Source organism: Strix uralensis, chromosome 3, assembly GCF_047716275.1.
Source record: "Strix uralensis isolate ZFMK-TIS-50842 chromosome 3, bStrUra1, whole genome shotgun sequence".
NCBI classification, from domain to species: Eukaryota; Metazoa; Chordata; class Aves; order Strigiformes; family Strigidae; genus Strix; species Strix uralensis.
Genome location: NC_133974.1, coordinates 341,713 through 365,977, shown reverse-complemented (window position 1 = coordinate 365,977; position 24,265 = coordinate 341,713). Strand labels below are relative to the sequence as shown.

Below are 24,265 nucleotides of genomic sequence, written 5' to 3'. Positions count from 1 at the left end.
CCCCTTCGCTCCCCCGACGCCTCACGCCCTCACCGCCCCCTCCCCACGCCGCCCCGGCCCCCCCCCTACTTACCCCCCCCCCCCCCCGCCACGAAATAAAAGATGCGGCACCGGGTTTTGTACCCGCGGCTCCGGCTCCTTCCTGCACCCCGCGATTTATTGCTCCCCCCCACCCCGGAGGGCACCGGGCAACCCCCGGTGTCACCCCGACACCAGGCCGGGGGGGGGGGGGCACAGCCAGCCCGGCCCGGGGGGGTCCCGCCGTGGGACTGGGGGGGTCCTGCCGCCATCAGAAATCCTCATCCCACCCCGAGAACTCGTCCTCCGCCGGCGTCCAGTCGACTGAGAAACGCTTGAAGTTGACGTAGGGGGGTCCCTTGTGGGGGGGGGACACACACAGGGGGTCAGAACCGGCCCCTCCTGCCCCCCCAGCAGCACCCACCTGAGCCCCCCCCTCACCTCCTTGATGAGCCGCAGGGTGGGCGCCTCCAGCTGCCGCAGCGAGAGCTTCCGCCACTTCAGGGCCCCGAACCACCTTGTGGCGGGGGGGGGGGGGTGAAGGAGGGGTCGGGGGGGAACACGGCCCCGCACCCCCCCTCACCCGCCCCCCCCCTCACCTGTGTTTCTTGATGCCGCGGATGCCGCTGGCAGTGTTCCCCAGGCGCTGCCCAGGACGGCGCCTGCAAGGGGGTGGGGGGGGCAGGAGCTGGGCGGCGGGGGGGGGGGGCACCCCCATGCACCTGGGGCACCCCCCCCCGAGCAGTGGGGTGCAACGATGTACCCAGGGGACACCCTCCCCCCACCACACACTTTGGGGTGTAACAACACACCCACAGCACACCGGAGTGCAGTGACGCACCCAAGAGCCCCCCCTGCAGCACCCCCTGCACCCCCCGCCGCGCCCCCCCGCAGCACCTGCAGAGTTTGGCGATGAGGGAGCAGGCGGCCTCGCCCAGGAAGGCGGGGAAGGAGAAGACGCCGTCCAGGATGCGGCTGTAGATCTGCTGGGGGTCGGCGCTGTGGAAGGGGGGTCTGCGGGGCGCAGGCAGGTCGGGGTTTGCCATGGGGGGGGGCTCGGTGGGCCCCGGAGGTGGAGGGGGGGCGGGTTGCAGGCTCACCTGCCCACCAGCAGCTCGAAGGCAAGGATGCCCAACATCCAGAAGTCGACGGCGAAGTCGTGGCCCTCCTGGCGCAGCATCTCGGGCGCCAGGTACTGGGGGGTCCCGCAAAAGGAGAAGGTTTTCTCCCCCCTCCCCAGTTCCTTGGCGAAGCCAAAGTCGACCTGCGGGCGCCGGCACCGTCAGCCAACACAGCCCCCCCCGCCTCAGCTCCCCCTCACCCCCTCCCCGGGACACCGGCGCCCCAGTACCAGCTTGACGTAGCCACGTTGGTCCAGCATGAGGTTCTCCGGCTTCAGGTCACGGTAGACGATGCCGCGGCCGTGCAGGTACTCGAGGCCCTCGACCACGCAGGCGCAGCAGAACACGGCCAGCGGCTCCTCGAAGCAGCGCCTGCACGGCAGGGACCGGGGGTTGCGTGGCACGGCATGGCTCGGCTTGGCACAGCACAGCTCGGCACAGCTCGGCACGGCTCAGCTCAGCACCGCTTGGCACAGCATGACACAGCTCAGCACGGTGTGGCACAGCACAGCACAGCTTGGCATGGCGCAGCACAGCGTGGCTCAGCTTGGCACGGCTCAGCACAGCTTGGCATGGCACAGCACGGTGTGGCTTGGCACGGCTTGGCACAGCACGGCACAGCTCGGCTCGGCTCGGCACGGCACAGCACAGCATGGCATGGCTCAGCATGGCACGGCACGGCACGGCTTGGCACAGCGTGGCATGGCACGGCTCAACTCGGCACGGCACGGCTCAACTCAGCATGGCACGGCTCGGCACGGTGTGGCACACAGCACAGCACAGCTCAGCATGGCATGGCCCAGCACGGCACAGCACGGCTTGGCACAGTGTGGCACGGCACGGCTCAGCTCAGCATGGCATGGCACGGCTCAGCTCGGCACAGCTCAACTCGGCTCAGCTCAGCACAGCTTGGCACAGCTCGGCACAGCACAGCACGGTGTGGCACGGCACGGCTCAGCTCGGCACGGCTCGGCACAGCCCCGTACACCTCCCGCAGTTTGGCCCACAGGTCGCCGCCCGGGCAGAACTCCAGCAGCAGGTACACGTGCTGCTCGTCCCGGAACGTGCCGAAAAACCTGCGGACAGAGAGGGAGCGGCGGCGCCTTCAGCAGGTGACCCCCAGTGCCCGCAGCCCCCCGGTGCCCGCAGCCCCCACTCCCACTCACCCCACGAGGAAGGGGCTGCGGCTCCCGGCCAGCACCCGCCGCTCCGTGCGCACGTGCTGCTGCTGCTGCCCCTGCACCACCCGGTCCTTGCGGATCCGCTTCAGCGCGAAGAGGTGCCCCCGGCACCGCACCTGGGCGTGGGGCAGCCGTGGGCACCGGGACGGGCACCGGTGTGGGAACTGGGGTGGGAACTGGGAAGGAACTGGGGCAGGAACCAGGAAGGAACTGGGACAGGAACTGGGATGGGAACTGGGATGGGCACTGGGACAGACACTGGGATGGGCCTGGGCTGGGCACTGGGATGGGAATGGGTGGGAACTGGGGCAGGAACTGGGACGGGAACTGGGGTGGGCACTGGGACAGGCACCGGGATGGGAATTGGGGTGGGAACTGGGACAGGAACTGGGCTGCTCACTGGGCTGGGCACCGGGCTGAGCACTGGGACGGGCACTGGGATGGGCACTGGGACGGGCACTGGGCTGGGCACTGGGACGGGCACCGCCGGCAGGACAGCCCCGGGTGCAGGAGCCGGGGGTGCGGGGGGTTCCGTCGCTCACCAGCTCCACGCTGCCAAAGCCGCCGGTGCCCAGCACCACGCGCTGGCCCCGCCACGGCCCCTCCTGGTAGCGCTCGGCCACCAGCTCCTCCAGCCGCAGCGGTGCCGGGGGCTGCCGCAGGCTCGGGGACCCCCAACCCCTGCGGGCAGGGACCGCGGCCTTGCAGCACCCCCACCGTGGGGGGTGCCCACCCCCCACCCTGCCAGGCCCCCCCCACTGCTCCCTGGGGACGCTGCAGCACCCAGAGAGGCCCCAGGGCCCCCCTGTCACCCAGATGGACCCCGGGGACCCCTGGCCCAGGGCTGGGCCTTGGCTGAGGTGCTGCTGCCTGACACCCCCCCCCATTGCTGCCCACCCATGGCCACAGCCTGGGGACAGGGACCCCATCCCAGGGCAGGGGGCCCCATCCCCTCCACATCCCATCCCACAATATCCCATCCCATCCTCATCCTCATCCCATCCCCATCCCATCCCATCCCATAATAGCCCATCCCCATCCCATCCCCATCCCCATCCTCATCCCATCCCCATCTTCATCCCACCCCCATCCCATCCCATAATATCCCATCCCATCCCATCCCATCCCATCCCATCCTCATCCTCATCCCATCCCATAATACCCCATGCACCCCTCACTGACCCCCCAGGATCCTCCAGCGCCGCCGTTTCCGTCTCACTCGTGTTTCTGGGGTGGGAAGGAGCCGGGGGGGGGGGGCAGTGGGTCCAGCCCCCCCACACCCCCTCCTCACAGTCCCAGAGCCCCGCAGCCCCCACACCCACACCCCCCATCGCCCCAGCCCCCCCCCAGGCCCTGCCCCCCCCCCCATCCCCCCCGACTCCCCCCCCGAGCAGAAACCCGGGGGGGTGGGGGGGGGGCTGCCCTGGGGTCCCCCTCAGGGGTTTGGGGGGGTCCCAGGGACACTCACGGCTCCTCAAGCTGCTGGGGGCAGAAGGGGCTGATCTCGAGGAAATCTCTGTGGGGCAGGGGGGTTCAGTGGGGCGGGGGGGGACACACACAGACTTGGGGGGTACACACAGATGGGGACACCCACTCTTTGGTCACGGTGATGCAGGTGACATGTCCCTGGGCCCGGCATGACGCCGTCCGGGGGCTGTTCCTGCACAGAGGCGGGGGGTCACTGGGGTGGGGGGGGACACACGGACACCCCCGGGGGGGGCGCGGGGGGGGCACCTACTGCAGCAGGGAGAGCTCCCCAAAATGCTCCCCGGGGCCCAGGACACGGAGCAGCTTCTCCTGCCCATCCACGCGCTGGCTGACCCTGACCTGGGGGGGGGACACGGACTGAAGGGGATGGGGGGCACGGGGTGGGTACGGGGGGGGCACGGCCCTGCCCCTCGGCTGCGGGGGGGGGCCGGGGGGGGCACCCACCTCTCCTTTGAGGATGATGTAGAAGTTTTCTCCCTCGTCTCCCTCCTGGATAATGACGTGGCCGGGCGCGAAGGTGCACTGGGGGTGGGCAGGGGGGTGGGCAGGGGGGCAGGCAGCACCCCCCCCATGTCCCATCCCAGGCCCGTCCCAGGCCCCCCCGGGCTGGTGGGGGGGTCCCTGCCCCGGCACCCACTCACCTCCTCCATGGCGTCCAGCAGCTTGTGCAGGTGGGTGTTGGAGAGGGCCCGCAGGCAGGGCACCCTGCAGGGAGAGGGGCCGGCTGGGCTCCCACGGCCTGCCTGCACCCTGCCTGCATCCTGCCTGTGCCCTCCCTGCACCCTGCCTGCGCCCTGCCTGTGCCCTCCCTGCGCCCTCCCTGCGCCCTCCCTGCGCCCTGCCTGCGCCCTCCCTGCGCACTGCCTGCGCCCTGCCTGTGCCCTCCCTGCGCCCTCCCTGTGCCCTTCCTGCGCCCTGCCTGCGCCCTGCCTGCGCCCTGGCTGTGCCCTGGAGCCCAGCACAAGTGTCAGGCAGGGCTGGGCTGGGGAAGGGGATGGAGAGAGACGGGGACGGGGGTGGGATGGGGCTGGGATGAGCTGGGATGGGCTGGGATAGGCTGGGATGGGGCTGGGATGGGATGGGATGAGCTGGGAATGGGACAAGGCCGGGATGGGGGGGATGCTGGAGGCGCGGGCTGGCAGGGGTGTGCCCCCCACCCCGGGGGGGTCAGTGGGTGCCGCGGCCCCACTCACGTCTGCAGGGAGCCCAAGGCCTGAGCCCGGCGCTGCTGGGCATTGGCGGTGGCCATGGCTCGGTACCGGTGCCGGTCGATGGCCCAGAGGCGCACGGGGCCGAGTGCTGCGGCACAGGGGGGGTCGGTCAGGGGGGTCAGGGGGGTTTGGGGGTGTCAGCGGGGGGGCTCTGGGGGCCACCCTTACCCCGCACGGTGGCCGTGCGCTTGCAGTGGTAGAGGATGGCGAGTTCCCCGAAGACATCGCCCGGCCGCAGCGTGCGGAGCCACTGGCCCCGCTGGGTGACGCTGAGCTGGCCCTCTGCCGCGGCCACTGCGTCACGCACACGCGTGGCCACACGCGGCTACACGCGGCCACGCGCGTGACCGACCCCCCCCACCGTGTGCCCGCGCTCCCACCTGCCACGATGAACATGGCGGAGCCCTCGGTGCCCTCGGCCAGCACCGTGTCGCCGGGGCCGTGCCGCACCGGGACCAGGCTACGGGCCAGCGCGGCGGCACAGCCCTGGCCCAGGCGCCGCAGCACCTCGCTGCGCCCCACCGCCGCCGCCAGCAGCTCCAGGTCCCTGGGGGGGACACACAGACAGGGGGGGCGCGGGGAGGGCAGCACCGACCCCCCGGCACCCCCGCAGGCCCACGCTGGCTACCTGGGCGACTTGGGGCTACCGGGGGCGTGGAGGTCGGCGTCGTGGGCCAGGGGCTCCGGGACGATGGGGGGCGTGCGGCTGTCCCGCCGGTCGGAGGGGGGCTCGGGGGGGTCCCCCCGGGCCACGCTCCGCAGGAAGCGCCGCTCCTCCCGCAGCCGCTCCTCCATCGCCGCCCTGGGCAGCGCCGGGGCGTCACCCCCACACTGGGCACCCCACACCGGGACACCCCACACCGGGACACCCCACACCGCAGCACCCCCACACCGGGGCGGGACCCTCCCACGGGGGTCGGGGGGTGTGGGGCTGCCCCACCCCACCCCAGCGGTCCGTGTGCTGCAGCGAGGCCGGGGCGGGCACCGCGGGTGCCGGCGGGCAAAGGTCACAGCGCCGGCACGGGGGGACGCGGGGGGACGCGGGGGGACGCGGGGGGACGCGGGGACGCCGGACGGGCACCCCGAGCCGCGGCTGCTGCCGGTGCTGGGGGTCGGGTCAGCCCCGGCTCCTACCTGCACCTCCCGCTGCCGGGTCGGTGTCGGTGCCGCCCGCGCCGCAGCCCGGTCACACATTAACCTGCCGCGACACAAACACACCCGGCACAGCCCGACCGGCACCTGCACGGCGGGGGAGGTGTGGGTGTGTCTGTGTGTGATAGTGTGTGTGTGTGTGAGAGAGTGTGGGGGTGTGTGAGTGAGTGTGGGGGGGGGTGTGTGTGTGAGAGAGTGAGTGTGTGTGTGTGACTGTGTGTGTGTGAGAGTGTGGGTGGGGTGTGTGAGAGAGTGTGTGTGTGTGTGTGTGAGTGTGTATGTGTGTCTGTGCGTGTGTGTGAGTGTGGGGGTGTGTCTGTGTGCCTGTGTGTCCCGGGGGGGGGGGGGGGGGGGGTGCTCTCCCGGGGGCACGTGCCGGTTCTCACGGCCCGGCCGTTCTGCGCACGCGCGGGGGACACCGAGGTGGTGCCGGCGCGTGTGGGCGTGGCCTCCGTGGCGCGGTCCCGCATGGCCCCGCCCCCTGTCCCTCGCCCCGCCCCCTGTCGGGCTCTGATAGGCCGCGCGCTGGCGGGGGGCGTGTCCCGAGGGGTGGGGCGGGGCTGGCGCTGCCGGTGCCGGTAACCGGAGTGCAGCAGGGCTCGACATGGCGGCGTCCCCCCGGCGGGACCCCGCGGCGGGGCGGGAGAAGCGGATCCTGTGCGTGGGGCTGGTGTGTCTGGACATCATCAGCGTGGTGGAGGCCTACCCGGCCGAGGACTCCGACACCAGGTACCGCCCCCTGCCCCCGCCGCCGGCACCGGTGCCCCCGTCCCCCCCCGGGGTCCCACCCGTGGCCTTGCAGGTGCGTGTCGCAGCGGTGGCAGCGGGGCGGGAACGCTTCCAACTCCTGCACGGTGCTGGCGCTGCTGGGAGCCCCCTGCGCCTTCATGGGCTCGCTGGCCCCTGGCCACGCCGCCGAGTAAGTGGGGTGCGGAGCGGGGTCACGGGGCCACCCCCCACCCCCCCCCAACATCCCCACCGGCAGCTCCATCCTGGCCGGTCCACCCGCCCCCGTAACCCGGCGGGTGCATGGCCCCCCCGTCAACCCGCTCTCTGTGTCTGTGTCCCCCCCCCCCCCAAGTTTCATCACGGCGGATTTCCAGCGCCGGGGCGTCGACGTGACGCACGTGGCCTGGCAGCCCCGCGGGGACGTGCCCTGCGCCTGCTGCCTCGTCAGCGCCGCCAGCGGCTCCCGGACCATCGTCCTGCACGACACGTAAGGGTGTCAGCCCCGGCCGCCCAGCGGGACCCTCGCTGCCGCCACCCCAGCTGAGACGGGCACCTGGGAACACCCCCCCGCACCCCGGGGATCTCGCTGAGCTCGGTTCCCCCCACAGAGAGTCCGCCGGTGCTGGCCCGGGGGGTCCTGTGTGCCAGATTGGGCGATTCCCCGTAATCCTGCAGCCATCACCACGGTGGCGGTGGCATCCCTGCGCGGCGGGTGACACAGCCCCCGCGGGGACACCCCGTGTGCTGCCCGGGGCCGGCACGACACCCCTCGGCTGCGCCGGTGCCGGGAGGGCGGCCACGGCCACCGACAAGGGACAGCGTGGGGGGGGAAGGGGCCACCGGGCATCGCCAACCCCATCCTAGCCACCACCACGCTGCCCTTTGGGTCCGGCTCAGGGTCCCCTTGTGTCACAGTTAATGATTCACCCGGGTAGTGCCATCCCCGCCCCCCCCCCCGACCTCTGCCCCGGGCAGGGCCCAGCCCCCGGTGCTGCCCTTCACCCCCCGCCGGGCACCGGGAGTGGGGGGGGGTGCGGGTGTGTGTGTGGGGGGGGGTGTCACCTGGGGCCACCCCACACTGCGGCTGAGGGTGTCCCCACACCCCGCCTGACCCCCGCCCTGCAGGAACCTGCCCGACGTGACGGCCCGTGACTTTGAGCGGGTCGACCTGTCCCAGTACAAGTGGATCCACTGGGAGGTGAGCGCGGGACTGGGAAGGCGGGGAGGGAGACGGGACACTCCCCCGGCGCTGGGGGGCGGTGTCAGGCGGTTGGCGCCCGCAGGCGCGGAACGGGGCGGAGCAGGCGGCGATGATGCGGCGGGTGGAGCGGCACAACCGGGCCCGGCCGGCGGGGGAGCGGGTCGGGACGTCGGTGGAGCTGGAGAAGCCCCGGGAGGAGCTGCTGCCGCTGATGGCGCTGGGTCACGTGGTGCGGGGGCAGGGGGCGGGGGCTTGGACCTGTGGGCGGAGTCACGTGGGGGCGGAGCTATTGAGGGGCGGGGTTTGATGCTGGGGCAGAGTCCGGAGGGGCGGGGCTACATGCTCTGGGCGGGGCTAGTCCGTGGAGGGGGTGGGGTTTGGGGTGGGGCGTGACTAGAGGGTGTGGGCGGGGTCAGGCCTATGGAGGGGCGGGGCTAGGGGGCATGGGCGGGGTCGGGGGGCAGAAGCTGGGGGGTGGTGGGGGGGTGCAGGGATGGGGTTTGGGGTACAGGGGGGTGGTGGGGGGTGCAGGGACAGGGGTGTGGTCAGGGCCCAAGGGGCACGGGGGGGGGCACAGTTGGGGTACGGGGGTGTATTTGGGGACTGGGGGTCAGTCGGGGTGCGGGGGCGCAGCTGTGCATCCTTTGGGTGTGTCGGGGGGCGCTGCCCCCCCCATCCCAGCCCCTCGCCCCCAGGTGTTCATCAGCAAGGACGTGGCCCGGCACTTCGGGTACCGGTCGGCCCCCGAGGCGCTGCGGGGGCTGCGCAGCCGCGTGCAGCCGGGGTACGGGGCGGGGGTGGGAGGGGCGCGGGGCAAGAGGGGGGGGGGCATGGGCGCACCCCGCATCCCACACCCACCCCCTCGCCCCCCAGGGCCACGCTGATCTGTGCCTGGGCTGAGGAGGGGGCCGACGCCGTGGGGCCGGACGGGGAGCTGGTGCACTCGGACGCCTTCCCCCCGGAGACCCTGGTGGACACGCTGGGGGCCGGGGACACCTTCAACGCCGCCGTCATCTTCGCGCTGTCGGCAGGTGGGCACGGCCACGGTGCGGCCACGGAACTGCCAGGGCATGGCACGGCCACATTACGGCCACGGAACTGCCATGGCGCGGCCACGTTACGGGCATGGCCACAGCCAGGGCATGGCATGGCCACGTTATAGCCACGGCATGGCCACGGAACTGCCAGGGCATGGCACAGCCAGGGCACAGCCACGTTATGGCCACAGAATTGCCACGGCACAGCCAGGGCATGGCCACAGCCACGACATGGCCACAGCCAGGGCATGGCATGGCCATGGCATGGCCACATTATGGCCATGACACGGCCACGGAACTGCCAGGGCACGGCCAGAGCATGGCCACGGAACTGCCACAGCATGGCACGGCCAGGGCATGGCCACAGCCGCGGCACAGCCACAGCCAGGGCATGGCATGGCCACGTTATAGCCATGGCATGGCTACAGCACAGCCAGGGCCTGGCCACAGCACGCCACGGCCACGTTATGAGCACAGCCACAGCCAGGGCATGGCACGGCCACATTATGGCCACGAAACTGCCCCCGTTCTGGCCCCATCCTGGCCACGGCCCGACGAGGTGCCCGTTCCCCAGGCAGGAGCCTGCAGGACGCCATCACCTTCGGCTGCCGGATCGCCGGCAGGAAATGTGGGATCCAGGGCTTCGACGGCATCGTCTGAGCAGGGAGATACCCCCCGGGGTGCCCCGCGTCCCCCCGCCCCGCTGCCAATAAAGCCCCCGCGCTGCCCCACTGCTGCCTCCGCGCCCCCCCCGGGCTGGGCCCGGCTCCCCATGCACTGACCACAGCCCAGGCGAGCGGCAGCGCCTCTATTTCTCCGTCCCGACGTGTTACAGGGGCGACCGCGCAGTCCCGGCCCCCCCCCAGCCCTGCCGCAGGTTGGGGGGGGAACACAGTGACCCCCCCCTCACTCGCGAGGAGCCGGGGCACCGCACCCCACAGCCCCCCACCGCCTTACCCCCCCTCCCCAGGGTCCCCCCAAACTGGCGCTGCTTCCCCCTCGGGGAGGGCTCCAATTTCAGGGACTCCCTCCCCCTCGGGGGCTCCAATTCCGGGGGCTCCCTCCCCATCAGGAGCTCCAGTGTTGGGGGCTTTACCCTGGGGGACTGCCTGCCCCTCTGCTGGGCCATGTCCTGGGCCCCTCACCCCCAGGTGCCCCCCAGGTGCCCCCGCGTCCCCCCCGCGCTGCCCCGGGGGTCCCTGGCCGCGGCCGGGCGAGAGCAGCAGCTCGGGGGGGTCGAGCAGCCCGTCCCCGCTCAGGTCGTGCCTCTCCAGGGCTCGATCCACCAGCGCGGCCACCTGCGGGGACGGGGTGGGGACGGGGTGAGGGTCTGGCCTGGGGGGGGTTCCGTGGGGTGGGGGGGTGCGAGGGGCCGTTCGCGTGGGACCTACCGCCTGGGGGTCCGGCCGCCCCCCGTCGCGCTGCGCCAGCACCGCGTCCAGCAGCCGCAGCAGCTCCAGCCCGTCCAGGCTCCCGCTCCGGTCGTGGTCGTGCAGCACGAAGAGGTAGAGCAGGGCTGTGGGGCAGGGGGGCGCCGTGGGGCACGGGGGCGCCGTGGGGCTGGGGCCGCGTCCCTGCCCCTGTGGGACCCCCCGGCCCCCCCCCGCTGCGCAGCCTTACCCTGTTCCCGCGTCAGGGCCTCCGCGTCCCGCGCCGGCGGCCCCAGGCTCCTCACAGCACCCCACAGCAGCCTGGGGACGGGGGGGCTGGGGGTGGGCACGCACCGCCCCTGACCCACAGCCTGACCCACAACCCGCCCCACAACCTCCCCCAGGGCGGCTCCACCCTATAACTATCCCCAGGACCCCCGCGCCCCCCCCTCGTCCCCCGCTGCCCCGGGACTCACGGCAGCGTCAGCAGCTCCGGGCTCAGCGGGTCGGGGGCAGGATCCGGCCCCGTGGCCGTGGGGGGCTCAGGCCTGGCCAGGAAGGGGGGGTGTTATCCGGGGAGGGGGGCCGGCTGACACCCCCACAGTGCCCCACACAGCGACCCCCCCCACGCCCACCCCCGGCCGTGCCCGTGCCCCCCCGTACCCCTGACCCATCCATACCCGCGCCCCCCCACACCCGCGGACCCCCCCCACCCATCCATGCCCCCCCCATACCTGTGCCCCCCAGCCTTGGGGGCAGCCCGCGCTGCCGGGACCACCAGCAGCAGCATCAGGGCCACCGGCGGGTTCCTCATCCCGCGGCCTCAGGCTGCAGCGGGGCGAGAGCGGCCGCTGGGGGGTCCCGTGCGGTTGGGGGGGGGGGAGGCGGGGCTGGGGGGGGGGCACGCCCGGCCACGCTGCAGGGGGGGGGGAAGGGGGGGAATCAGCATTTGCAGAGCTGGGGGGCTCGGCACAAAGTCACTGCCTCGGCCTCTGCCCCCCCCACGCCCGCTCCGGGGGGGGGGTCACCCACCGCCACCCCCCGGCCCCCCCCAACCCCCCCTCAGTGGCGACTCCGGGGCGGGGGGGGGTTGGAGGGCGGGGAGCTCCGGGAGCGTCAACCGGGTCCAGCGCGGCGGGGACACGCTGGCACCGGCACCGCACGGGGGGTGTGGGGCGGGTGGGTGCGTGGCACACCCAGGGCACCCCCGCACCCCAAACACCCCCCCCGCTGCCCACTCACTCAGCCCCGGTCTCACGTCTCGGTGCCGCCCGCCCCGGGCCACGTAGCCGACACGTTTCCCCCCTCCCCGCACCGGCAGCGGGACCCGCCCCGCCCGCCGGGGCCTCCCCCTGCCCGGGGCGGGGGGGGAAGAGGAGGATTGGTGGGGGGGATGTGTGTCAGCCCCCCCGCCCCGGGGCGGCTCCGGCCGCGCCCCGCCGGCAGCGCAGGGGTTAACCGGCACCTTGCGCCCGACTCAAAGACGGCCGCCGGCGCCACACGTGCCCGCTCAGGGGCGGGGCCAATTCCGGGAGGGGCGGAGCCACGCCGAGGGGGCGGGACCGATGCGGCAGGGACCCGCCGGGGGGTGGCCACGCCCCTATGGGCGTGGCCACGGGCGCTGAGCGGCCGCCGGTCCCGTCCCCGCCCCCGCCGGCTCCTCCTCGCCCGGGCCGAGGACACCGACAGCCACCGGAGCCCCGCCGTTCCCGGGGCTCCCGACACCCGCCAGGCCAGTTCCCTGCTCCGACAGCCACCCCGGTTACAGGTGAGCCCCGGGATCGGGCCCCTCGCCCCCCAAACCCCGGTCCAGACCCCCCCAAACCGCCCCTCCCCGGGCAGAGCGGGGACGCCGGGGCCACCGTCCCCTCCCCCCTGCGAGGTGGCCATCGCCCACATCAAGCACTGGTAGCCACCGGCCCCGCTGCTGCCCATGGGCATCTCCCTGGGGGTACCAGCAGCCCCCGCAGCGGGGACAGGCCAGTGGTGGCCCACGACCACCTGGAACCTCTTCCACTGCTCCTCGCCCCCACTTCGGAGCTAACAGCCCCCCCACGACACTAGCCCAGCCATCCTGGCAGAGGCCGCTTGGCCACGGCAGCAATGGGCCACAAATCTTCACTCAGTTCGTCGCTGCCGCCGTCTTCCAGCGCGGGGAGGAGCCGCCGCGGCTGGCAGGGGGGCTGCAGGGAAGGAACCCCCCAGCCCCACACCACGCCCACGCTGCCCCGGAACAGCCCCCCCAAGCCCGCTCCCCCTCCCCAGCACGGACAGGACAAGCGCTGCCTTCGTCCTCCGGTTTTAATGGTGATGGGGAGGGGGGGTGAAGGGCTGGTGGTACCCCTCCCCTCCCCGGGGACCCCTCGCCCGCTCCCCGAGTGCCAGCAGGGACGGCGGGGCCGGGGTTGGTCCCTCCTCAGCTTCACAGTCTGCATGGGGTGGGTCTCAGCCTGGGGGGGCTCTGTCCCGGCACTGTGGGGGGCCGGGGGGGCTTACAGGAACCCCGGGAAGGCAAGCTGCAGCAGCAGGATGGTGGCCACGATGAGCCCGGCGCAGAGCAGCAGCAGTAGCCAAACAGGGAGGGAGCCTGTGGGGAAAAAGGGGGGGAACAAAAGGGTGAGAACAGGCGCTGTGGGACCCCCCCCCAACACGCCCGAGGATGGGCAGCCCACCCGGGGCACCTACGTCGTCCGGGGAGGAGGTGCAGCTTGCAGCGGCTGTCGACGGCCACGCTGAGCAGGGCGGCCTCATTCCCCGCCAGCAGCTCCCGCCCGCGCCGGCTCTCGGGGACGAAGGCCACGTCTGTCACCACGATGCCGTGAGCCTCCTTCACGTAGTACAGTCTCTGCGGGGCAAAACCGGGGTGTTGGCTTGAGATGACCCACCTTCGGGGGGTCCCCGGGGCTGCCCCCGCGCCCCTTTCCCCCCCCTCACTTCTCACCTGCAGCGAGAAGGCGACGTGGATGGCGACGGAGCCCGTCACCGTGCCCAGCCCCAGGAAGGTGCCCGAGTCACTGTGCAGGGGGACAGTGAGCAGGGGGGGTGCTGTAGCCCCCAGCCCCGTTCCAACTCCCCCTTCCTTCAGCCCCCAGGTACCTGACGGAGAGGCAGGAGATCACCTCGCTGCCGCAGGGCCGGGTCAGCAGCGGCAGGAAGCTCTTCCCGTCCCACTTGGTCAGGTAACAGGGTGGGGGGCGGCGCTCCCGTTTGTGGGGCACCTGCACTGTGTAGAGCCGCAGTGCCGCGGCGTTGTCCTCCACGGCCCCAAACCTGCCGCGGGAAAGTGCACTTGTAGGGGAGGTGGCAAAGCCCCAGGGGAGGCTCAGTCGCGGGCAGAAGCCATCGGGGGGGTCCATCCCCAGCCCCCTGCTCTCACCGACAGGCCTGGTAGCGGTACGCCTTGTCGGGGACGCCGGGGAGGTTCTCGTTCCAGCGCAGCCCCGTCACCAGCTGGTCCCGCTGCCACACGCAGCACTGGAAGTCCCGTCCCGCCGTCACCACCTGCGCAGAGCGAGCGCGGGCGTCCACCGACAGCTCTCCCCGCCGCGCCGAGGAGCCGCCCGGCGCTCACCTTGTTGTCAGGGCCCAGCGCGATGTCTTCGATCTCCCCGTCGTGGGCTTTGAACTCCAGCGTCTTCTTCATGCTGGGGAACTGCGAGGGCAGAGCAGGCGTCAGAGCTGCGCCCGTGGGACGGGGCTCCCCGACAGCCCCAGGCGCCGCTCGGGGAAGGGGCTGGAACCAATTTGGCACCACCGGGGCCCGGCCTCCCCCACCAGACACACAGCACAGCGATACCCAGCCTCGGCTCGCCCCGTGCCCACCTCCCAGAGGCGGAGGAAGCCGTCGGCACCACCGGTGACGAGCAGAGAGCAGTCGGCGTTGAAGCGGACAGCCTTCTGCAGGGCATCAGGGCTGAAATCCGTGCGGACGCTGTGCAGGCTCTCCACCATCACCTCGCTCGTCTGGCTCTGCGTGCTGCCCTGCCCCGCCGGGCTGGGGCCCTTCCGCTTCCGCGGCCCCTTCTCCCCACTGCCTGTGGCAGGGGGAAAAAACGACACAGAGCCCTGACACAGCCCCCCCTGCTGCTGGGCAGGCACAGTGGGGGTGCAGGGCACTGCCCCGTCCCCAAAGCACCCCAGGAACCACCCGGCTCCCCACGCCCTGCCCCACGGTGCCCAGGGCAGGTGCTGTCACACCGACCCCCCCCGGGGGGACAGCAGGGGGGCCTCACCGTTCCGGCCGCCCTTGGCCTCAGGCACCTGCAGGCTGAAGCGGAGGATGTGGCAGCTGGCGTCCTGCCCCGCTGCAATGATGTCGTCGGCGAGCGCCATGGTCATGGTGGCGCGAGTCTCCGTGTCGTGGGAGTGCAGCAGGGAGGCGCTGAGCTGCCCCCCGACCTGCTCCAGCTGCAGGAAGTGCTGCAGGAACAGGGGCACGGCCTCAGCTCCCCCCTTCGCCCCCCGCAGCGGGCACCTGCCCCGGGGATGCTTCCCCACCCCAGGGCCTGGCCGGGCCTCCCGCTGCCCCACGACAGCGGCCTGGGCCCCCCCTCCCCTCCTGAGCCTCCCCCACCCCCTCGGGCCTCCTCATCGCCCCCCCCCGACGCTCCTCTCCCCCGCCCCGGGCCTCCTCCATCCCCTCCCCGAGCCTCCTGGCCCCCCTCCCCCCGCGGCAGCCCCCGGGCCCGCCGCGCCCTCCCCGCTCCGCACCACGCCATTGCGGATGCCGGTCTTGGCGGCACCGCCGCCGCCGGCGGTGATGGCGATGGGCCGCCGCGGGTGGAGGCGGACGGTGTAGAGGGGGAAAGGCGCCCGGTACAGCTCTGCCGGCCGCCGCGGCGCCATGGCTACGCCGCACACGTCACCACGCCACTGCGTCACCGCGCCGCTACGTCACCGCGCCGCCACCGCCACGTCCGCACAGCACCACCTCCTCCAGCCCCGCCTCCGCCGCACCAAGCCCCGCCCGCTACGCCTATAGCTCCGCCCCTATCGCCCCCAGCCACGCCTCCGTATAGCTTCCCGCCACTCCTAACCACGCCCCTTCGCCTTAGCCACGCCCACACCGTTTATAGCCCCGCCCCCCCGCCGCCGCCGCCGCCGCTTCCCCCCGCGGACTCGCTGCCGGTCCCCGCACACCGGCGCTGCCCACGGCCGCCGCCCGGTCCCCGCGACCTCGGGGGAGCCGCTCTGCAGCCCGAGACGGGCCCAGGACGGGCAGAGGGAGTCCCGTGCACTGCCTCCCCCCGGGCGCTGGACCGGGGCGGGGTCCCGTGGTCCGCCCCCACCCGCAGAGCCCCGGGGGGCGGCGCAGCGTGGCAGGGGGCTGCCTGCGGCCCCGCGGGTCGACGCAGCCCCGGGTCCCCCCGGCTGCCTCCCCCACTCCAGCCTTGATCTGGCTGTGCCCCGTCCCGCGCCCACCCCCCGCTCGCCGCACCCTGGCCCCTCGGGGGTCCTCACCCCACAGGGGATGTGGGTGCCGGGGGACCCCAAGCTCCGGGTCTGCCAGCTGTGGGGACAGGGGGCTGGGGGTGGCGCAGCCCCCAGGGCACCCAGTGGCAGCGGGTGCAGGACCTCCCCCCTCCGGGGTGGGCCCATCGCTGCAGGCAGCTGCCTGCACCTCGCTTCACCCCAGCACCCATCCTGCAGGCAGGGCCTTGGGGCACACGGGCTGCCAGTGGGGCCGGGACACGGTGTGGGCCTGTGGGGGTGCTCGTCCCGGTGCATGGCCTGTGCCCACAGCGGCTCCCGTGTGGCTTCATGTGGCTCCCGTGTGGCTCCTGTGTGGCTTCATGTGACTCCCATGTGGCTTCATGGGGCTCCTGTGTGGCTCCCGTGTGGCTTCATGTGGCTCCCGTGTGGCCTCACGTGGCTCCTGAGTGGCTCCCATTGCGCCGGGCCGGGCCCGTGGGGCGAGCAGGGGCTCCCCTGGGCAGCCGCGGGCCGGGGGAGGTTCCGTCGGGGGCAGCCAGAATCCTCTGGCTCATCCCACGGTGCCAAGGCGGGGGAGGCGAGACGCCTGCCCAGAGACGAGGCCCCGCGGGCCGTGCTGGGAGGCGGCGGGGGGACGCAACCGCGCTCCCTGGGGCGCCCCAACCCACTGGCACTTCGCGGGGCCGAGGCGCAGGCAGGAGCGTGGGCAGGAGCTGCCTGGTGGGGCCCAGCATGGCCGAGAGCGCGGGGGCAGGCGCCGGCCGGGGGTGCGCAGCGGGGACGGCTGCCACGCGCGGCTGCTCCCTGGCCACCGCCATGCCTGGCTCCCAGGGCCACAGAGGGGCCTGTAGCCCCTCACGACCCCCCCGGCGCGGCCGGGGACTGGGCAGGACCCCAGGGCCCTCATCTGGCGACCCGGGGGGGCCCCTGGCAGCGGCACAGGTAGGGAGTTGTCTGGAGCGGGACCCTGCTGCGCCAAGGGGGGTGCCGTGGGGAGGGGGTGCCTTGGGGAGGGGGTGCAGGTTGCGGGCAGGACTGACCCTGTGGGGTGCAGGCAGGGGGTGGGACGCAGCCCTGGGGTTCATCCGGCTCCCCAGGGTTGGGCGGCGGCACGGAGGACGGGGCGCTGTCGCTGTTGGGATGAGAATGCGGCTCACCCCCCCCCCTCCTTCTCCTCCTCCTCCTCTCCCCCAGGGCCCCCTGTACCCCCAGAACGCGGCGCGGGAGCGGGGCCGGGTGCGGGCGCTGCGTCGGGCCTTCCTGGCGCTGCAGGCAGCGCTGCCAGCTGTGCCCCCCGGCACCAAGCTCTCCAAGCTGGACGTCCTCATCCTGGCCACCAGCTACATCGGCCACCTCAGCCATGTGCTGGGCCGTGGGCCCCCCCCGCCCGCCCCCTCCCCGCTGCTCCACGGGCACCCGCTGCTGCACCCCTTGAAGGTGAGACCCCCTTGCATGAGGGCACCCGGTCCCTGGGGTCCCCCCTCATCCCCTGCGCACATCTGGGGGTCCCCAGTACAGCGCCCCCCCCCGCGCTGGCAGCGGGTCCCCCCCGTCCCCAGGTGTGGGGCAGCAGCAGGACATGGGGACACCCCCCCCCAAACCCCCGACCCCTCTCTCCCTCTCTTGTAGAAATGGCCGATGCGCTCCCGCCTCTATGTTGGTGTTGGCCCTTGGGGGGGTCCCAGTCCCGACCCCCCCGGAGTGGCCGCAGCCACCGGCAGCCGCGAGCAGGCAGGTGTGGGGGGCAGGGGGCTGGCAAGGGGGGGCGGCCCCCCCTGACCCCCAACCGCGGGACCCCCCCATCTGCTCCATCCCCACAGGATGTGCCCCAGGGTGGGGTCGGGGGGATCTACACCCCCATCCTGCCTGGGGGGGGCCGCGAGCACAGGGCGGGCAGGGGGCTGCCCACACCCCCTGCCCAGTCCTGCCCGCACCCTGCCCACAGCTGCCAGGACCCCGGGGGACACTTGGGGGGGCCTCATGTGGGAGCTGGTGCTGCACACCCCGCCCCCCTCGCCTGGCCCGGGGATGGGGGTGTCGGGCGGTGCCCCCCCCCCGCTCCTGGCCCCACCCGCGGCAATAAACCTGCAGCGAGCACCCAGCGCCTGCCTCGGGGTGAGCCCCCCCGCGGGACCCTCACGCTGTGCCCGGAGATGAGGGACCCTGCCAACCCCCCCCCCCACCTCCCCCAGCCAGGCCCCCCCCACCCGTCCCTGCGCCGTGGGAAAGGGGCCAAGGTCAAGGCTGCCGCCATAAATCTCCCCCCGCTGGCAAGGCGAAGCTCTCGCGGCGGGGTGGCGGGGGCAGCAGGGTCCCCCCGCTGCTCTGGGAGACGGCAGGGGGGGATCCCGTGTCCCTGCAGGCTTGCAGCGGGGAGGGGGCTGGTCTGGGGGCTCCCTGACACCTGCGCTCCAGAACCGTTTATTGGGGGGATGACAAACACAGAGAGAGGAGGGATGGGGGGGGTCCAGTGGGGGGGTGGGGGCGCTCGGCGCCCTGGGGGGGTGCGGGGTGGCCCCCAGCCTGGGAGCGATGTGTAAGGCACATGGCCAGGCCAGGGGCACCGGGCAGCGTCCCGGCCTGGGGGGGGGGCACCCCCTGCCCCACCTTGGTCCCACAGCCCCCCTGTGCTGCCTGCGGAGGGGGGGGACAGCCCCCCCCAGGTATTTGGGGCTCCACAGTTGTCTGTGGGTACCCCCCGGGGGAGTCTGTGCCCCCCTGGCCGGGAGAGGGGGGCTCGGAAGGCCATGGGGGGGTGGGGGGAGCAGCCGGGACCCCTCTGCCGGGGGGGGTGTGGGGGGGTCAGAAGGATGTCTCCTGCAGCGTGTAGGCAGGGACCCCGGCTGTGCGGATGTAGCCCTGTCCCTCCTCTTCCTCCCGCCGCCCGGGGCCGGGTGGGGCCAGGCCGTTGGGCACCCCGCTGCTCTTCTCCGCTGCCTCGGCAGGGTCGGCATCCTGTGGGGACAGAAAGGGCGGGGGGGGGGGGGGCAGCGGGAGCACGAACGGCGAGGGGGGCACCAGGACTGAAGCGGGGGGGTGAGGGGGGGGCCCTTACCTGGTCGGGGAAGCTGAGCCCGCAGCAGAGCCGCTGCCGGTACCTGCGGGGCAGGCAGCAGAGCAGGCGAGGCAGCACCGGGGAGATGGTGCGGGGGTCCACGACCGCTGCTGGCGTAGGGCCTGGAGGGGGGGGGGAAGAAGTGAGCAGCGGGGAGCGGGGGGGGGCCCACTGCCGCCCCGCCGCCCCCCCGGCACTCACCAGTGAGCAGGCTGACCAGGAGCCCCACCAGGATGACGGTGGTGGAGTTGTGGGCGCTGTACCACAGGTAGGACAGGCTGTAAAACTTCTGCAGCCCCGTGGGGCGGCTGTGGCAGAGATGGGGGGGGTGAGAGAGGGCGGGGGGGGGGCACCCCACACCCTTCCCCATCCTGCAGTGCTCTGGCAGCAAGCTCACCCCGCCCCTAAATCGCACTCACCTCTGGGGGGCCAGCGTGGGGGCCAGCAGGGTGCTGGCCAGGAGGGTGGTGAAGTTGCCCGCAGCAGGGAGCGCGGTGCCGTTGGAGGGGGGGGCCCCCCCGGCCCCCCCCATGCTGTGCAGGATGCCGCCAATGCCCACCCAGAAGGCCATGGCCAGGCCCGCCAGCAGCCCCACGATGGCTCCCTGCGCCAGGGGGAGGGATGGGTGGGCTCAGGGTGTCCCAGCACCTCCCATTGTGCGGTCTGTGCCCCCCCCCGCCCGCGGCGGGGCAGAGAGTGGGGGGGTCACTCACCATGGGGTTGGCGCAGGGGAAGAACATGCCCAGGCAGAAGAGCCCCAGCAGCGGCCCCCCCACCATGCCGAAGATGCTGATTGCTGCCTGTGGGGGGGGGACACATCCCTCAGCCCGGGTGACAGAGCTGGGGGGGTCCCCGCGGCCCCCACCCCTACCTGCAGCACAGGGCCCAGCATGGAGGAGACGTAGGCCATCCCCAGGCAGAGCAATCCGTAGCCAAGAGCTGGAGAGAGGAGCACAGTGGGGGGGTCACAGCGGCACTGGGGGGGTCACCGTCACTGCTACCCCCCCCTGCCCCGGTGCAGCCCCCCTGGCTCACCCAGCAGCTTGGAGAGCAGCGTGGCCCGCGACTCCGACAACCCGGGGCAGTGGGGCCGGACCAGATCCTCCATCGTCACCGTGGCCAGCGAGTTGAAGGCAGAGGAGATGGTGCTGGGGGGGGACAATAGTGCTGAAACACCCTGCCCCCAGCCCCACTGGCCCCGGGCACTGGCCCCCCCCCCGGGGCCACCTGCTCACCTGAGGGATCCGCTGAAGAGGCAGGCAACGAAGAGCCCGGGCAGCCCCGGCAGGTCCTGCAGCACATCCATCACGAAGTACAGCACCAGCTGGGGCAGGGGGGTCAGTGCCTGCAGGGCCGGCGGGGCCACGGGGGACCAGGTCCGGCCCTGTGGGAGGTGTTAGGGGGTGTGGGGGGCTCCCGGGCACCCACCTGGTCAGAGCCGGGGCGCTGGGCAGGTGCCAGCGGGTGCTCACGGTCGTAGACGAACATGACGAGGCCGGTCAGGCAGCTGAGGCAGAGCACGATCTGCTGGCAGGGGAAGACGGCGTAGCAGGAGCTGCGGGCGCCGGGCAGGCGTCAGAGGTGGTGCTGGGGGGTGGAAATGGCGGCGGGGGGGCCCCGATCCCCCACCCTGAACCCTGACCCCACTCACAGCTTGGCCTCGCGCTCGCTGCGGGCGCTGAGGTAGCGCTGCACCTGCGCCTGGTTCACCCCGTACAGTGACAGCATCATGAAGACGCCCCCCACGGCCAGGGTCCAGAAGGTGTGACGCTCGAAGGGGTCGGGGTTCAAGCTGCGGAGAGGCACCGGCGTTGCAGGGGGGTCACGGTGACAGGTCCTCGCCAGCTCCCCGCAGGACAGAGGGCGGCAAGGATGCTGTGTCGTGTCACCCACCCCCCGACCCCAAGCCCTTCCCAGCGTGACGCGGGGTCCCCAGTGCCGGTGTCTGGGCGCGGCGGTGCCGGACACTCACTCGATGCTGGCGATCTTGCCGTGCCGCTCGGCCAGGCGCCAGACGCGGGCCATACCGCCCACCCGCTGGGCGCCCACCACGATGACGGCCAACTGCCCCGCGAACATCACCAGCGTCTGGAAGACGTCGGTCCAGATGACGGCCTTCAGCCCACCCTGCCGAGGCACAACGCCCGTCACCGCAGCCTGTCACCGCAGCCCCGCGCCGCAGCCCCACGTCGCAGCCCCACACTCACCAGCGTGGTGTAGAGCGTGCAGACCAGCCCCATGGTCAGCACCGCGCTCCAGAGGTCAAAGCCCGTCACTGGAAGCGACAAAGATTATTAACGAGCAGGCAGCAGCCCCCCCTGCCCCCCCTCCGGGGCTGCCAGCGTCGTCCCCCCAACAGCTCCCGTCCCCCCCCCTCTCCCTTACCGGCATTGAGGGCCAGCGCGGGCGCGTAGAGAACCACCCCCATGTAGATGACCTGCGGGGAGAGCAGCGCTGAGGCCGTGCACGGCCCCCCCGCGCCCCCCCCAGCCCCACTCACCATCTGGAAGATGAAGGTGATGGTGCCGAAGACTCGCACCGTCTTGTTGAAGCGCAGCTCCAGGTACTGCGGGGTGAGGGGGGGGCGAGATGGATCAGGGCCCAGTCCTGCCTGGGTGCAGGGAGCCCAAATCCCCCCCCTCGGCCCTGCGCCGGCGCGCCCTGCTCACCTCGTAGGTGCTGGTGATGCGCAGGCGGTAGAAGACGGGGATGAAGACGTGGGCCGGGATGAGCAGCCCCAGGAAGTAGGAGCAGCCGAGGAACCAGTACTCGGTGCCAAAGCGGTAGATCTCGGCCGGCACGCCCAGGATGGCCACAGCCGACTGGAAAGTGGCCAGCAAGGAGAGGGCGACGGGCAAGAAGCCCATGTTGCGGTTGGCCAGGAGGAACTCCTGCACCGTGCGCTGCCGGTCTCCGCTCAGCGCGTAGAAGAGCCCGATGGCCGACGACAGCACCAGCAGCAGCGCGAAGATGCTGTAGTCGATCACCGTGAACTCCATGGCGAGCCGCCGCCCCCCCACCGGAGCCGCCGCTGCCCGGCCACGCACCCCGGCTGCGCCCCGCCGGCCTCATGGGCGCCCCAAGCCCTGGCAGCCGCCCCGGCAGCGGGTCCCAGCCAGCATCGCCCCCGGCACGCGGAGCTGCAGGATGAGGGACGGGAGCTGCTCCGGGCGCCGTGGGGACCTTCGCTCGCTCTGGCTCGGCCTTAAGGACTCAGCGCGGTGCGGGGGGGCCAGGCTGGAAAAGGAACGTCCCTTTAACCCTCCTCCTCCTCCCTCTGGGCTGGGCTCAGCACTGCCGCGTCCACCGCCCCGGCGGCCTGGCCTGCCCCCGCCAAGGGAAACGGGCGCCTCTGCCAAAGAACACCCAAGGCCGTCCTTGCAAAAACAGTCGCGCCCAAGACCCCGGCGGCACCGGCCCTGCCGGGCCCACACGGCCCCGCCGGGGCCGGCAGCACCGGTCCTGCCGTGCCAAACCCAACACAGCCGCCCCCGGTGCAGGACAGCCCCCGCCGGGGCCGGCAGCACCGGTTCTGCCGTCGCCAAACCCAACATGACCCAACCACCCCAGCACCGCACAGCCCCTGCCGAGCCCGGCACAACCGGGCCCACCCTGCGGGACAGGCAGCCCCCGGCCCCCAGGACAGACGGACGGGGCCGGGGAGGGCAGGCGGACGGACAGCGGAGCCCGGCGTGGGGGCACAGGAGCCCCGGCCCCCCCCCGCAGCCGAGCAGGGGTTGGGCTGGGTGACCGCCACCCCACCCAGCCGGGGATGGACGGACAGATGGAGGGGGACAGACAGACAGACGGACAGAGGGGCTCTGGGCTCCCCCCTGTCCCGCTCACAGCGGGGTCCCCGCTGAGCCGCTGCCCCCCCCAGAGCAGGAGGGGGGTGGTCGGGCAGCCCCAGGAGCGGGACAGGGGGTGCGGTCCCCACACTGCCGTGCCGGTGCCGGCGGAGGATGAAGCCGGTGGCAAAGTGGGGGGGGGGGGGCAGGCGGGGGGGGTCTGGCGCTGCACCCACCGTGATCCCCGGAGGAATGCCAGCGCGGGGCATACCGGGGGGGATTAGGCTGGGCCCCGCTTGGCACCCGGCACCGCCTGCCCGGGCCTGCCCGCCGCGGGAGCCCAGCGGGAAGGAGGTGAGAGGGCAGCGCCTCGCATGCCACCGGCCCCCCCGGCCCGGACACCCCCCGCGGCGCAGCTCCCGGCCAGGGTCCAAGGTCACCCCAACCGCGTTCCACCGCGGAGACTAAACACGGGGCCGGCAGCGCCGCCGGCACCGACCGCTGCCGGGTGTCCCCAGCCCCAGGCTCCCCTGCACCCCCACGGCCCCCCGGTGTCCCTGGGGTTCTGCTGCCCCAAGCCTCGGTGTCCCCGGCCCGAGGCCCCGCTCCCCGCCTCTCCCTCCCCACCCCCCGGTGTCCCCAGTGACCCCGCCCGGGGTCCAGCCCCCCTGTCCCCCGGTGTCCCTGGTGCCTTACATTTCCTTATTCCCCATGTCCTCGGTGACCTCACTCGCGGCGCCACTGCCCAGCCCCGGTGTCCCCATGACCCCAGTCCACATTCCTGTTCCCCTTCCCGGTGTCCCCGGTGACCCCAGGCCACAGCCCTGTACCCTTCCCGGTGTCCCGGGTGACCCCAGTCCACGTTCCTATCCCCTTCCCGGTGTCCCCGGTGACCCCACGCCACAGCCCTGTCCCCTTCCCGGTGTCCCCAGTGCCCCCAGCCCCACGGTCCCTCAGGATCTCCCAGACCCGCCCCCCTCGTCCCCACTGTCCCCAGTGACCCCGCTCCCAGGTCCCGCTCGCCGGTGCCGCCGGGGGATGGAGGGGGGGGATGTGTCGCAGGACGAGCCCCGGTCCCGGCGTGTGGCCCGGCGGGGCCGGGGGGTGGGGGACGGGGACGGGACAGGACGGTGACCTTGGGGGCGGAGCGGGGGGGGGTTTTTCCCCGTTTCGACACTCACCGGCGGCGGCGAGCGGCGCGGCGGAGCTGATCCCACGTGCCGCGCTGCGGCCGCCGTCGCGCCGTGATGACGCGTCGAAGCGGCCGCGCTGCCCTCCCTGCCCTCACTTCCGCCCGGCCCGGCGCGCCGTGATGACGTCACAGCGCGCTCTGCTGCCTCGGGCAGGTCACCGCGCCCCGGTAACACCCCCCCACCCCCCGGGGGACCCTCCTCGAGGCCCCGGTTGGGGTCCAGAGGGCGCCCGGGGAAGGGGGGGGGGAGGGGGAGGAGGGGGGGCGGTCCCTCCCTCCGCGCCTCCCA

General features: G+C 73.2%; 6 protein-coding genes across 12 annotated transcripts; 2 read left to right on the top strand and 4 right to left on the bottom strand.

Annotated features, from left to right (window-relative positions):
- Window positions 1-115: 115 nt before the first annotated feature.
- LOC141940388 (cGMP-dependent protein kinase 2-like) lies at window positions 116-6,401 on the bottom strand. Of its 3 annotated transcripts, none has more exons than XM_074861161.1 (20): window positions 6,154-6,401; window positions 5,648-5,821; window positions 5,400-5,566; window positions 5,188-5,301; window positions 5,002-5,107; window positions 4,450-4,513; window positions 4,253-4,330; window positions 4,059-4,165; window positions 3,915-3,980; window positions 3,789-3,836; window positions 3,503-3,547; window positions 2,863-3,001; window positions 2,306-2,436; window positions 2,126-2,215; window positions 1,370-1,511; window positions 1,119-1,282; window positions 916-1,032; window positions 618-680; window positions 460-535; window positions 116-376 (listed from the first exon to the last, which is right to left on the bottom strand). In XM_074861161.1, exons 2-20 carry the CDS (start codon window positions 5,812-5,814, stop codon window positions 290-292), a joined length of 1,971 nt encoding a protein of 656 aa, XP_074717262.1. In that variant the 5' UTR covers window positions 5,815-5,821; window positions 6,154-6,401; the 3' UTR covers window positions 116-289. The 3 variants fall into 3 exon arrangements, with proteins under 3 accessions (XP_074717262.1, XP_074717264.1, XP_074717263.1); XM_074861163.1 differs by having other exon boundaries at window positions 4,059-4,147; XM_074861162.1 differs by lacking the exon at window positions 6,154-6,401 and having other exon boundaries at window positions 5,648-5,932.
- A 238-nt stretch (window positions 6,402-6,639) lies between these two features.
- On the top strand, window positions 6,640-9,869 carry KHK (ketohexokinase). 2 transcript variants are annotated; one of them, XM_074861164.1, is made up of 8 exons: window positions 6,640-6,900; window positions 6,974-7,090; window positions 7,253-7,387; window positions 8,026-8,098; window positions 8,184-8,330; window positions 8,797-8,885; window positions 8,975-9,132; window positions 9,713-9,869. In XM_074861164.1, the coding sequence occupies exons 1-8, from the start codon at window positions 6,776-6,778 to the stop codon at window positions 9,796-9,798; spliced, it is 930 nt and encodes a 309-aa protein (XP_074717265.1). In that variant the 5' UTR covers window positions 6,640-6,775; the 3' UTR covers window positions 9,799-9,869. The 2 variants fall into 2 exon arrangements, with proteins under 2 accessions (XP_074717265.1, XP_074717267.1); XM_074861166.1 differs by lacking the exon at window positions 6,974-7,090.
- A 222-nt stretch (window positions 9,870-10,091) lies between these two features.
- Window positions 10,092-11,322, bottom strand: CGREF1 (cell growth regulator with EF-hand domain 1). The gene is made up of 5 exons (XM_074864344.1): window positions 11,243-11,322; window positions 10,985-11,056; window positions 10,759-10,829; window positions 10,530-10,654; window positions 10,092-10,436 (listed from the first exon to the last, which is right to left on the bottom strand). Exons 1-5 carry the CDS (start codon window positions 11,320-11,322, stop codon window positions 10,092-10,094), a joined length of 693 nt encoding a protein of 230 aa, XP_074720445.1.
- Window positions 11,323-12,791: 1,469 nt separating this feature from the next.
- PREB (prolactin regulatory element binding) lies at window positions 12,792-15,427 on the bottom strand. Of its 2 annotated transcripts, none has more exons than XM_074861154.1 (9): window positions 15,219-15,427; window positions 14,741-14,927; window positions 14,331-14,542; window positions 14,080-14,160; window positions 13,885-13,982; window positions 13,605-13,778; window positions 13,450-13,522; window positions 13,194-13,353; window positions 12,792-13,095 (listed from the first exon to the last, which is right to left on the bottom strand). In XM_074861154.1, exons 1-9 carry the CDS (start codon window positions 15,351-15,353, stop codon window positions 13,001-13,003), a joined length of 1,215 nt encoding a protein of 404 aa, XP_074717255.1. In that variant the 5' UTR covers window positions 15,354-15,427; the 3' UTR covers window positions 12,792-13,000. The 2 variants fall into 2 exon arrangements, with proteins under 2 accessions (XP_074717255.1, XP_074717254.1); XM_074861153.1 differs by having other exon boundaries at window positions 13,885-14,009; window positions 15,219-15,421.
- Window positions 15,428-16,977: 1,550 nt separating this feature from the next.
- TCF23 (transcription factor 23) lies at window positions 16,978-17,731 on the top strand. Its single transcript, XM_074861159.1, has 2 exons — window positions 16,978-17,378; window positions 17,571-17,731. The coding sequence occupies exons 1-2, from the start codon at window positions 17,082-17,084 to the stop codon at window positions 17,718-17,720; spliced, it is 447 nt and encodes a 148-aa protein (XP_074717260.1). The 5' UTR covers window positions 16,978-17,081; the 3' UTR covers window positions 17,721-17,731.
- Window positions 17,732-18,613: 882 nt separating this feature from the next.
- Window positions 18,614-24,137, bottom strand: SLC5A6 (solute carrier family 5 member 6). 3 transcript variants are annotated; one of them, XM_074861151.1, is made up of 16 exons: window positions 23,966-24,137; window positions 21,666-22,346; window positions 21,497-21,562; window positions 21,382-21,433; window positions 21,204-21,271; window positions 20,969-21,123; window positions 20,648-20,788; window positions 20,425-20,551; window positions 20,232-20,320; window positions 20,032-20,144; window positions 19,868-19,935; window positions 19,710-19,796; window positions 19,416-19,600; window positions 19,198-19,304; window positions 18,997-19,118; window positions 18,614-18,896 (listed from the first exon to the last, which is right to left on the bottom strand). In XM_074861151.1, the coding sequence occupies exons 2-16, from the start codon at window positions 21,993-21,995 to the stop codon at window positions 18,744-18,746; spliced, it is 1,863 nt and encodes a 620-aa protein (XP_074717252.1). In that variant the 5' UTR covers window positions 21,996-22,346; window positions 23,966-24,137; the 3' UTR covers window positions 18,614-18,743. The 3 variants fall into 3 exon arrangements, with proteins under 3 accessions (XP_074717252.1, XP_074717251.1, XP_074717250.1); XM_074861150.1 differs by having other exon boundaries at window positions 21,666-22,233; window positions 23,966-24,136; XM_074861149.1 differs by lacking the exon at window positions 23,966-24,137 and having other exon boundaries at window positions 21,666-23,866.
- Window positions 24,138-24,265: the final 128 nt, after the last annotated feature.